Source organism: Schistocerca cancellata, chromosome 2 (assembly GCF_023864275.1).
Source record: "Schistocerca cancellata isolate TAMUIC-IGC-003103 chromosome 2, iqSchCanc2.1, whole genome shotgun sequence".
NCBI lineage: Eukaryota > Metazoa > Arthropoda > Insecta > Orthoptera > Acrididae > Schistocerca > Schistocerca cancellata.
In genome coordinates, this window is record NC_064627.1 from 592,646,879 (window position 1) to 592,660,099 (window position 13,221).

Here is a 13,221-nt window from a genome sequence, read left to right on the forward strand (position 1 = left end):
GGATGAGTTGTAACTGGTTGAAAGTATTTAAAAACATTGTTGTGAAGACGGATGTTTGCTAATTCAGAGTTGAAACATGTTTTGATTTTTAAAATTTATCGTTATTTCCAGTTTCAAATACATAAAACAAGTATTTTAGCATGAAATGTGACATTAGTGGAATGTTATATTCAATTGATAGCTAAAGTAGTTGTTATAATATAAGAAAATTTAAAAGATTTGACATGTTCGTTCATTTTATTGCTTACATCAATTTCTTTTAATGTGAGATATCACATTTGCCATTTGATACTAAGAATTCTGTAAAGAACATCACATAATTAATTTTTTATGTGGTCATCTTCTCACTATGTCTGCATAGAGTTAAGTTACATGAAGTAGTTATAGATTGTAAAAATACCTTTAATTAAAGTAATGTAAGTAATTAATTTAATTTATACACATAATAATATAATTAAATTTCTTTAATTAAATGCAATAATGCAACTTCAACCACTAATTCTTAATATGTTTCTCTCAGGCATTGGGGACGCTTTGGGTGTAGATTGGGCAAGTTTGGTTGCGGAATCAAGGCCTAGAACAGAATCTGTACGAGGTTCAGCACGTCGCCGTTGGGAAGCAAAGTGCATTCTATCCAGGATTGGTGTTTCTGAGCGTTATCTTGGAGGTGCTGAAGCTGTTGCGGAACTTACTGAACAATTGGAACAGGATAGCAAAGGTGACAGTAAGTTACCCAGCCTGCTAATTATAATGCGAAGAGGTTTATTGTTTACTGTCATTGTCAGTGTAAGATGAAGAAAAATCTATATCACACACAGAGTCTTATCTCCAGCATGAACCATGAATTGTGTGAACCCACTGACTTGGTTATGTAGCACAGCAGGGGGAGGACCAGTGGAAGATTTTGTCACTTTGTTTGCAAGAACTAGTTTCTTTATAGAATGGTAGACCACAGAGCACAAATTTTCAGAAGTGGTAGGGTCGCCCCCCCTCCAACTTAGAGTCTTTGAGTGAAGAGAAGAAGGGGTGTTGTAGCCTGAGAATTATTTAGGAAAGGTACCCAGAGAATTCTGTAATGAATTCTGGTAAAAAGACGAGAATGAATTGAAAAAGGCACCTAGAGCCATGTTCATAAACTAATCATTAAGTGGCAGAGCATACACCCGACCAGTCAGGATAGGAACGAGTGGCTGGTGATAGGAGTGCCAGAAAGACTACAAAGACAATAAAAGTAAGGCAGAGTAAATAATGGAGGAAGAAAAAATTGGAAAGGAAAACAGCAGGAATAATGAAATATAAATGAGAAATGAAAACAGAAAGTAAATAAATAGTGACTGACAAAGCAGACTCATGTATGTGAATAGTGTTGTTCAGATCCCTCTCCTATCATCCTGATTCAGATTTCTAGCAAAATTCTCTAAGTCAGGGGTGTACAGACTTGCTATTACTACAGGCCACAAACCCCTCACTGGCGAGTGTGGAAGAGTCGCAAAGAAATAAATAAAAATGAATAGCTTATATAAATAATTTCATAAATATTATCCTGCTGAAATTGCCATTTAGTAGTGTGCACAAGGACCTACCCTCTGTTTTCCAGGAGAGAATGAACAATGATAAAAAATTAAAAAAAAAAAAAACAGTAAAAAATAAAATGATCATATGGCATTGTTGGCCAGGAGTCCCCATCCGAGGAAGTTTGGCCACTGGGTTGCAAGTCTTATTTCAGGTGACGCCAATTTGTGCAACTTGCATGTTGGTGGTGGTGGTGGTGATGATGACGATGATGACAACACAACACCTATTCCAAAGGTGAAGAAAATCTCCGACCCAGCCGGGAATCGATCCCAGGCCCAGTACATGGTAAGCGAACATGTTCTCACTCAGCTAAGCAGGTGGACACAACAAACAGCAAGGGGTAGCCAACCATCAGATAAATGGCTGGCCACATGCATCACTCCTCTAAGTCATTTCAGACAAATGTTGAGATAGTCCTCTAAAAGGTCATTGGTGACTGAGAATGAACTGCTAGTGAGGTGTGTGTGTGTGTGTGTGTGTGTGTGTGTGTGTGTGTGTGTGTGTGTTTTCACTGATAAAATCCAGACTACTGTAGGCCATTGTCCTCATTTCATACTTGCAGGTGGTGAGTGAAGCTCCATTCACTTACACTAATGAAATGAGAAAACTCTATACTTTCACTGTCATTTAATCAGACAGTTTATAGTTGTCAGTATGGTAAATCAATTCACACGGATCATCATCTGTATGTCACAGTGTTCAGAAACACCTTTAATTCTAGGTGTTGAGATTTTTAGGGTTAGTGTTCAGAAACACCTTTAATTCTAGGTGTTGAGATTTTTAGGGTTTATCATGCATCTGAATCTCTTCTTCCGGCCTGCTTTTTCTACGTGGATTTTGGTGTGAAAAAATACTCTTCATTTTTAGAATTCTCAGGAATAGTTAATTTAAATGAAGTCAGAACTATTTTATTTAGTAAATAAACTCTTCTATTTTATTGAAATGAACAGACGATACAGTCCTTTATAACTGGTACATCATTACCAGACTGCTTGTGATTCATAGCTTACCCCACACATCCCACAGACATTTTTAAAGAAATGCAATCATCGCCACTTGGGTGATATTTTCATTGGTCAACACAATTTTTGGGTGACACAGCAAATGCAAGTGTATTTTTATGCAATGTTTTTAATTTAATGTTACTTGTAATTATGTTTATTGCTCTGCTACCTTGTGAAATACTGAAATATTTCACCCCAAAAGTTCTACCAGTCTCCAAACAATGACTCCAGTGCTAACATAATCTGCTATAGATAGGTAGTTAGGCTGTTATGGTAGTGCGTGCATATTTGTAACGTAACCTAACGTTAGTAGATGAATTAGAATTGGTTATCCTACTCTTTCTTGTTACAAACATACCTGTAAATTAGAAACTATCACAACAGCACACACAACAAAAACAGTAAATGGTAGCACTTTACCTTGATTTCAACTGCATGTGAGGACTGAACTGATTGACAGATAGTGCTGTTGATATATGGATAACTTAAATCTATCAATTGCCTTTTTGGCTATTGACAGTGTGCATCCTTTTTTCATTGTATGATTTAAAATCAAATATCTTCCAATTTCACTACATGGCAACTAGGTCATGACGTGTTAAATTTCATTTGGGCATTTGTGTGTGTGTGTGTGTGTGTGTGTGTGTGTGTGTGCACGCACGTACGCACGCATGTGTGCGTGCGCCTCTGGACTCTCCCTCCGCCTTTGGCTATGTCCTTGACTGAACTTCACTTCCAAGTTAAAACTACGTAGTTACCAAAAACCAACTGTTTGCTTCTGCAAGGACAGAGTTTCAAAATCAAACTATGACGTATTGCTTTTATTTTTTTGCTGTCCTTCCAAGTATATGAACCAAGAACTTCATGCTTAAATTGTATCTTAAATGATATTTTCTTTCTTTGCCTCCTTATTTCAAATTTGAACCTCGTATTCAATGATCAGTAAGAAAATACTGGCATTCCTGATATGAATTTTATAAAAGTTACCAAATAATTACAACCTTGAAGTATATAACTAACATAACTACTACAGAAACGTCTACTCTGTACAACAATCTATTCAGCTTTACTATAATTATTTCAGTTTTTCAATTTTAGTATCATACCTGAATATCTTCTGTTGTTACAGATTGTTTTTATGCGAATACTATTTATTCTGTAACATACACATTCCTGATTACTACATGTCATTAATTAGTACCACTAACTTATTTATTTGGAGTGTATAATCTTTTTGCATTCATTTATTCATCAAATGAAATTTAATTTAGTAAATTTATTTAGTAAATTATCCATTCTCTTCAGCTGTCATTGCCTCAGAAATCCCACAGCTCTTTCCATGCTTCATTGTTGTTTCCTGCAGATTTAACACACGTCATAATTATATGCCATTGGTCTTTTCCTAGGTAAGCACTATTGCACTCCTCAACACCTACACTTATGGACCAACTCCTGTTTCCCTCTTCAATCAAATATTCCTAATCAAATGTAAGCACGCACTGTTTCTCAAGCCCTGCAAATAAAGTAAATATACGACAGGCACAAATACAAAACCAATTTATGCAAGTCCAAAATCATAGCTATGTCCAGTCCAAAACTTTAGTGTGTCGAGTAACATGAAAAATAACCAGAGCGCGTCTTACGTGTGAACTAAATCCATTGTGAAGTGTGATGAATGCAGTTCAGTCTCATATGGGCAACATGTATTTTATAGACTACACGACACACCTTAATTTTGAAGCAGTATTTTAAAAAAAAATACATTTACCACTTTTATTATTAGATTGCAAAGCCAGACTAAAAGAAAAAAAAGGACCTTAGTTTATAAAATTGAACTGACCTTTAAATCCCTAAAAATTGTTATCTTAACTTCTGAAATTTCTTCTTCTTCTTCATTATTTGTTATCATTGTTCTCTTCATATATAAGATGGTCTTCACTGGCATCAAGAGCATTACTTATGCTGCACTTCGTGAAAGATTTAACAATAATGTTTTCTCTCATTCTAGAACACTACTGTTCGATCCACTGACTCACTTGTTTGATTGTAGGTCGTTTTAAAGCTCACTTTGGAGAGAATTCATGATTCTTCCATCATCCATTTGTTCTGTTCCTCTCTTATATGCACTTTAAATAATTTATTTATTGAGAAGCCACAAGTTTGCAATTGTGAAGTGAGTCCTCCCAGAATAACAGCAAACTCTGTATTTCCATGTCTCACTTTCTCTTGCACAAATGTTTTCAAATGACTACCGAACAGATCTAGCAAAAGAAGAGAACTCTTCTTCAATAAAGCATCTTTCTTTCTCTCCCAAACTCTTGTTAATCCGTAATTTCATACGAACCTTGTCCATCCAACCCTTGTCATGTATGTGAACACCACCACCTGGCGGCATTTCAGAAGGTTTTGGCATTGTTTTATGTTTGGAATGATCATTGAATTAAGTGTATTACCACCAGCACAACATGAAAAGACAAAAATGTAGTGCATTTTTTCGTGTCCACTTTTTTTATAGTTACAGTTTTAACACCTTTCATGGCAACAGTTCTGTCACTTAGCACATCAAATGATGGAGGAGTTCCATCCAAATTCGAAATTTGGCTTAGTTCCACACTGGTTTTCTTTCAGTGTTGAATAATAAAGTGATGGAAATATAATATTTTGCCTTCATACTCTTGTGGCATTTTATGAGATATTTTACTTTTGATTCGCATACTAAGTCCATAACACTTCATAATTCTGTAGCACCAACCAACTCCACCCTTAAAATCTGTTAAGCTCCACTCTAGCAGTACCTTATGTGTGTGTATTTGAATCATTTTTGTATTAATTCCAATGCCTTGAATCAGTTTCAAACTGTCATCTTCTAGTTTTGGCCATTTTGCATTCAGTCCCCTATCTGCACATTTAGTCTTCCGCATTTTTTTCAATTCTTCTTTACTAGCCCACCAATCACAGATGGTTTTTTCTGTCGGTGGAGGGCCGAAGTGTCACTGCGCTGCTCTGTTTCCATGTTTTGCATATGCTGTTATGTTCAGTTTATGTCCTGCATCATATGAATACCTATCTTTTTCCCCTCATTATGGAACTATTAAACTAACAAAAATATTGTACTGTTACTGATAACACAAATCATTTCAATTCAGGTTCACTGGCACCAAAGACTGCTGTGATGCATCATAGGCTAGAGAGTTTTCTGGGTTTGTGACGGTGGGGCGGAAGGGGACCGATGTTATAAAGCTCGCGAATCCCTGCACCCTGCAACTCGTGTTCTTCGCATCGACCCATTGGCGCTGCCAGTCGAATCCGGTGTTGCCAGATAGAGATAGGTTTCCCGCAGCATCGAATATGTGGCTATTTTTTGAGACTGACAGGAATTTTAAATCAAACTTTGGACACTTGTATATTAATTTTGAGTATAAGATGCACCTGAATTTTGTAGGCAATTCTTTGAAGAAAAAAGTGTGTCTTACAGTCCGTAAAATACGGCACTCAGTGTGTCTTCCTATTGCTGATCAATAGACATGTCAGGAGGATAGGCTCTTCATTGTATAGGTACTCCAGTGTCCTGTATGTAGAAGTACAAGTACCTTTTGGCACATTATTTGTGGGATCATCACTCAGTAGAAATCTGCTCAGTCACTAATAATAGAACTATGCCTCGGAGAGACAGTTGGGGTGAGGGGTGCAGTAAGAGGTCTGGTGAAACCGTTCTCACCCACTTCAGAAATTCCCGAAGGGTGAAAGTTTCTTAGGATTCCACCACAACTATTGAGGCTCTAGCTGGGAATTCAATCAGCATGACAAACTTCTGAGTATATTTTGAAACTTATCAACACTTGAATTTAAAAATTTTGGTCAAAATGCTCTCTAAATAAAAATACTTTTGATTGAGATGCTGCCTTTATTACAAATAAACTTTTTACGTGGTACTCTTTTAACTTTATCCACATCTTAGTATTAGCATCTACTTACTCATTTTAAAATTTCTGGCCACACACTCCCAGCCAGCAGTGCTAAATTGTATGGTTACATCATGCTCATCCACTGGCCAGTATTAATTCCAGTGTAGGCCACTCTTATAGGGCGAGCAGGGACTCCACTACGATTGTACCTTTTATTACTTCCGAGGAGACTAAATTATGCTTTACTGAGTACCAGTTCAGTCATCAGTTAGTTGAGCCTATAGTGGTGTTTATAATGACCATAAATTGATCATAATCTGTCAGTTTTTCACATTACGTGTTCCGATATATCGACTTAATGATGGTATTAGGAAATTGAGACTTACCTTACCCCTTAATACACTCCTGGAAATGGAAAAAAGAACACATTGACACCGGTGTGTCAGACCCACCATACTTGCTCCGGACACTGCGAGAGGGCTGTACAAGCAAGTGTTGGCCGTCGAATGGCGCTAGCTGCGCAGCATTTGTGCACCGCCGCCGTCAGTGTCAGCCAGTTTGCCGTGGCATACGGAGCTCCATCGCAGTCTTTAACACTGGTAGCATGCCGCGACAGCGTGGACGTGAACCGTATGTGCAGTTGACGGACTTTGAGCGAGGGCGTATAGTGGGCATACGGGAGGCCGGGTGGACGTACCGCCGAATTGCTCAACACGTGGGGCGTGAGGTCTCCACAGTACATCGATGTTGTTGCCAGTGGTCGGCGGAAGGTGCACATGCCCGTCGACCTGGGACCGGACCACAGCGACGCACGGATGCACGCCAAGACCGTAGGATCCTACGCAGTGCCGTAGGGGACCGCACCGCCACTTCCCAGCAAATTAGGGACACTGTTGCTCCTGGGGTATCGGCGAGGACCATTCGCAACCATCTCCATGAAGCTGGGCTACGGTCCCGCACACTGTTAGGCCGTCTTCCGCTCACGCCCCAACATCGTGCAGCCCGCCTCCAGTGGTGTCGCGACAGGCGTGAATGGAGGGACGAATGGAGACGTGTCGTCTTCAGCGATGAGAGTCGCTTCTGCCTTGGTGCCAATGATGGTCGTATGTGTGTTTGGCGCCGTGCAAGTGAGCGCCACAATCAGGACTGCATACGACCGAGGCACACAGGGCCAACACCCAGCATCATGGTGTGGGGAGCGATCTCCTACACTGGCCGTACACCACTGGTGATCGTCGAGGGGACACTGAATAGTGCACGGTACATCCAAACCGTCATCGAACCCATCGTTCTACCATTCCTAGACCGGCAAGGGAACTTGCTGTTCCAACAGGACAATGCACGTCCGCATGTATCCCGTGCCACCCAACGTGCTCTAGAAGGTGTAAGTCAACTACCCTGGCCAGCAAGATCTCCGGATCTGTCCCCCATTGAGCATGTTTGGGACTGGATGAAGTGTCGGTCTCACGCGGTCTGCACGTCCAGCACGAACGCTGGTCCAACTGAGGCGCCAAGTGGAAATGGCATGGCAAGCCGTTCCACAGGACTACATCCAGCATCTCTACGATCGTCTCCATGGGAGAATAGCAGCCTGCATTGCTGCGAAAGGTGGATATACACTGTACTAGTGCCGACATTGTGCATGCTCTGTTGCCTGTGTCTATGTGCCTGTGGTTCTGTCAGTGTGATCATGTGATGTATCTGACCCCAGGAATGTGTCAATAAAGTTTCCCCTTCCTGGGACAATGAATTCACGGTGTTCTTATTTCAATTTCCAGGAGTGTATTAACAGGTCTTTGAATTCTATAGCCATAAATTGAGTGTCATCATCTGACAGTTGCCTCCTAGGTTCACAAAATTTCAGAAGACAATAATCCTTTACCGTATTTACTTGAATCTAAGCCGCACTTTTTTTCCTTTTTTTGTAATCCGAAAAACCGCCTGCGGCTTAGAATCGAGTGCAAAGCAAGCAGAAGTTCTGAAAAATGTTGGTAGGTGCCGCCACAACTAACTTCAGCCGTCGAATATATGTAGCGTGACAGAGGCATGCTTTGTATAATAGGCACAAAGATAAATACTGGCGCCAAAACCTCTGCGTCAGTAAATAAATTTAAAAAAAAAAAAAAAAAAAAAAATTGTGGAAGACGAACTTTTTGTTCTCCGCCCCGAGTTTCAACCACTGCATTTTCATACATTATCCAACGAAGTAAATACAAATTCCGTATTGTTCATCTTCGAATGTAGCAGAATTTCAATGTACTGTGAAAATCATACTGGCAAGACTGTTTGGGATTTTTGTCAATATGGCCAACTCTACATTCTGAATTTTTTCCTACCTGTGAGAAGAGATGGTTGGTAATAGGAACTTTTATGTATTGTGAATCACATGCAGTATTCTCTTCACCATAAGAATAACATGAATATAAACATTTTGCCATGTATTGTTTCGTGTTTGCTGCTATCTCATTTAAATCCTGTGTGCCCAATAAACTACGAAACTAGAGTGAGACAACAGCAAACGCGGAAGAATATACGTATCGTGTCATGTTTAGATTCGTATTATTCTTATGCCTAGTAGTGATACAGTCAGAAATGAAGCACGGCAACTGACTAGATTTATAAATCTAAGATGACTAATTTCTGTGCAGAATTTGATGTACTAAAGAAGCGGCCGCAAAGATTTTCAAACGGAGAAAAATTTTCGCCAACTCTCGTTCAGAACATGTTCTATCATACGCAGTCTATTATTTGGTTCTTGTTGATAATTATCAAAGAAAACAGCAGTGTAAGTAACAACAAATAAGTCTTTTGCCATTGTTTCGCTAATGAGACAATTCCTCTCTTTTTATTGTAAGCGGTGGTAGCGCGTACAAAAGCAAGCCATGCCGCTAGCGGCGACAGGTCGTAAACACGCAGTATCAGAATGCGACGAACAGTGCATGACAGTACAGTAATGCATTTTCAGCTTAGAGTGACGTATACACCTATAACAAAGAAAATGGCACTTATAAGATCGAAGCAAAATAAGCAATCGATTCAAACCAGGCGAAGCACGTGAAAAAGGAAGGGTACTCGTATAAATACGGACGGAGCGTGTGACGCATAGCAATGGCTACCTGATAAAGTTTAACTGCTAAGCTTACGACTCGAACCAAACTACTGTAGCTGTATCGTCATTCATTCGACCTAAATTGTGTCTCATATGACAATGGACCAACTTTGTTTCGATTTGGAGGTGCGGCCTAAAACTTTTCTCTCCCCTTGAATTTCGAGTCTCAAATTTCAGGTGCGGCTTAGATTCGGGAAATTTTTTTTCCTTTATTTCGAGTCTCATTTTTCAGGTGCGGCTTAGATTCGAGTGCGGCTTAGATTCGAGTAAATACGGTATATGTAATTTTCACGAGCATTCCGATACCATTAAAATGTAGGGCAAAATGTGTCTACCTCTAGCCAGTGGTACATAATAACTGCCAGTTAATCCCCTAAGCACAAGGAAGTTTTCATTTAACACTCATATGTAGCTGATAAAGCCAAAACTTTAACCCAGTCACACAATTTAGCAAAGCCTGTACTGACTAGCTCATACTTGTTCATACACTGAACTTATTTGTGGTCCCCAAAATGAGCATAGATTTTATGAATTATCAGACTAAATTCTAAACTTTACTATCAGAGGCATAAACCCTCCATCTTTAATCTGTGAACCCTGACCTCCAATACTGGTCTACTATCCATATATCCCATCATTCCTTCCAACTCTTAAAGGGCATAGGATTGAAGGACTTTTTTTTTGGGGGGGGGGGGGGGGGGCATTTCTGAATCTTGGTGCAACTACTTCAGTGTCATTAGATGGTAACTTCATATTTCATTACCCATTAAGCAAAAGATGTAACAATACATACATTAAATAGTGATATTTCTGTGGACAACTTTGTTTTCTTACTTCACTGTTTCTTGTTGCACATGAACAATAAACAGCTTTTTAGGCAACAGCTAAAGGAAATAACTGATACTGAATAAAACAAAGAATAAATTTAATGAAAAAGTCCAATTTTTTTGTCAACAGATAAAGAAAACAAACCAGTCGGAGATAACCAAGAGTGTCCTCCAGCTGAAGAAACCACAAAGGAACCATTGTTCCTACATCCTGTGGCAGGAATACACGTAGCATTGCGTGACAGAGCAGCAAGAAGGAAGGCATTATTTGCTAGTTGTGGTCCATACAGAAGAGCTCTCTCTGCTCGCAGGGATCTTGCTGTCAGGTATGTCAATATTGAAGTTTAGTCCATCTCTTGTAAATAGATTGTTAACAATGAAAGGAGAATATAAGATCAGCTGTATTCTGCTCTTTGGATGGAATATTTTTTGGGAAAGAATGCTTACAATAGCAAAGGTAGTGAATATCTCTTCATTCCAGTGTTGCATGTACCTATCTTTTAAGTCCACATTGATATTAGTTTTTAATTATTTCTTACCCTCAGAATTCCTTTGTCAACTACTTCCTCCTATCCTACAAGGATGATACTGAAACTTAAGTTGAAAATTGTATACTTAGCTGTACACTCGTTTTGTTAATGGAGAAATACTTGTTTTCTCCTTCATTAAAAAATTTGCTTTAAAATTTATTCTAAACATTTATAAGAAATGCCTTTTGTCATACAGAAAAAATATATAATGAGTTGTGCTGTATAAATATTTCCTTTACAGCAAATATTTCATAATAACTTTTTACTTTGCAAATGTGTGCTATTAGCTATAGATCAGTTTTATTGCTGTTAAGATATAACAGAAATGATAGTTTTGATTTCAGGCGTCAGCTGTGCAATTTACCAGTGAAAGAGACAAGTGTGGAATCATCACAGACAAATTCTGACAGTGATTTGTTTCGTCTCAGTGTCCAGTTATTTGAACGAAGCCTTTAGCAGTGTCAAAGAGACATATTGAAATTTAAGTCTTCAGTGAGTTGAAGTCCTGCAGTTCTGATTTGACTCTGACTGCCGCATTTGGGATGAATCTCGCCAATGAGACCACACTCAAGGAGAACTATCAGTATAGTCCAAATGGCTGCAAAGAGACTAGTTACTGCAGCAGCCCTTTTCTTGTAAATGCTAAATGAATTGTAGAATGTATATTCTAATGTCTGTCTCCCTCAGCATATTGTACAATTACAGACTCATGAATATTTTAGAGTAAAATAGTAATACAATTGTGAGTTGTAAGGACCTCATCATTTCAGAGATGTTGTATTTGTTCTTTTAAGATGATTTGTTTATTTGTACTTGTGTCATAGCTCTAAAGTCTGCATTTGTTTCATGTACTCTATTTGAAGTTTTGATTGTATATCAAATATAAACTGGTGTGTGTGTGTGTGTGTGTGTGTGTGTGTGTGTGTGTGTGTGTGTGTATTTATGTGTAGCCATTTTCCATTTTGTCAGGATATTGACTGTATCTGAAGTAATTTACAGTACCGGTTTGTTTCTTTGTAAATAGGAGAAAACTGTGTTTACTTGCAAGTGCTGTATTCTTGAGATGTTTGTATTTAACATTGCCCTGTTTCACATACATGTTCTTCGCAAAATAATTGTTTTGGTGTTGTAATACATGTGCACAATACAGTGTCACTGGTTTTTTTCTGGTATAAATTTATCAATATTACTGTCAAAATTTGTCAGTTACTTGTTTTTTCACACAGTGAATTAATGCAGAAGTTGAGACACTGCAAAAGGATTCAGGAGGAATGGGCTTCCAATTCCTGTGTAGCTATCATGTCTTATTTCTTTCCAAATCTGGTAAGTTCTGTAAGTTACTCATAATATAGTTCTATTAAGATCGTACTAACTACCATAAGCCGTTCCAACTTAACTAGCTTGCCATATGTAGTGGTCTTAAATTTTATGGAATTGTAAGCAATGACCTTCCTTCCATCCTCCGAATTAGTGTGATTGTGATGTAGTTTTCTAATTTTCCGTTTCAATTCCGTCGTCTTCAAACTGAAGTTCTGTGTGTGCCACAGGGAGACCGCACAATCATTAGATTTTAATTACCCATGGAATTTATCCTTCTCTCAGCCTCTATCTAAAATAGCTACCACTTCCAAAAAAACTCAAAAATACTCATCCCCCCCCCAATTCGTCTTACTCAGCACTTTGAATGCATAAATACATTACTCCATGAAGGTAATGACTTTCTTTTCTTTAAGCAAGCCCTGAAAAGGGATTATCCCTCCCTGATATTCTTCCCACACCAATCACTGTTGGCTTCCACTGCCCTCTGTAACACCCTTATTGAACCATATGACATTTCTAGACCATTGTCGGTACTTCATGGTTCCTTCTGCTGCAATCGTTCATCCTGAAAAACCTGCCCCATGGTCCCACTACTGACATTTCCAGCCCCACTTCAGTAAATTTTAGAATATATGTGATACCAGACATGTTGTTTACAAAATATCGCATTTCACTGCATGGTTTTTATTATAGGAATGAACTCTACTAAACTGGCTGAGCTCACGAGTGAACAGAAGAACAGTCTACATCAGGATATGTATAGAACCCAGTTACTGAGTGTGCTCAATTACATGAATCAAGAAACTAGAGCCTTTACACCACACAGGCCAATTCTGTCCTCCCATCCAGTAATAGTTTCCCTGATCATTGGGGAAGGGAACTTTCTCTCCAATGTAGCCTTGCCTCCCACAAACCTCTCAGGTTTAATCTCCCTTTTTGTCTCCATCTTAG

At 38.8% G+C, this 13,221-nt stretch overlaps 1 protein-coding gene across 9 annotated transcripts in view; it reads left to right on the top strand.

Annotated features, from left to right (window-relative positions):
- The window catches only part of LOC126162229 (zinc finger CCCH domain-containing protein 13-like), a 260,877-nt gene extending 248,772 nt beyond the window's left edge, over nucleotides 1-12,105 (top strand). For 6 of the 9 annotated variants that reach the window (XM_049918590.1, XM_049918592.1, XM_049918595.1 and 3 more), the window contains 3 exons: nucleotides 521-724; nucleotides 10,551-10,746; nucleotides 11,283-12,105. In XM_049918590.1, coding sequence (XP_049774547.1) covers nucleotides 521-724; nucleotides 10,551-10,746; nucleotides 11,283-11,406 — 524 coding nt within the window. In that variant the 3' untranslated portion in view covers nucleotides 11,407-12,105. The remainder of the gene's footprint in view (nucleotides 1-520; nucleotides 725-10,550; nucleotides 10,747-11,282) is intronic. The other 3 variants (XM_049918593.1, XM_049918594.1, XM_049918591.1) reach the window with 2 other exon arrangements.
- The last annotated feature ends 1,116 nt before the right edge of the window (nucleotides 12,106-13,221 follow it).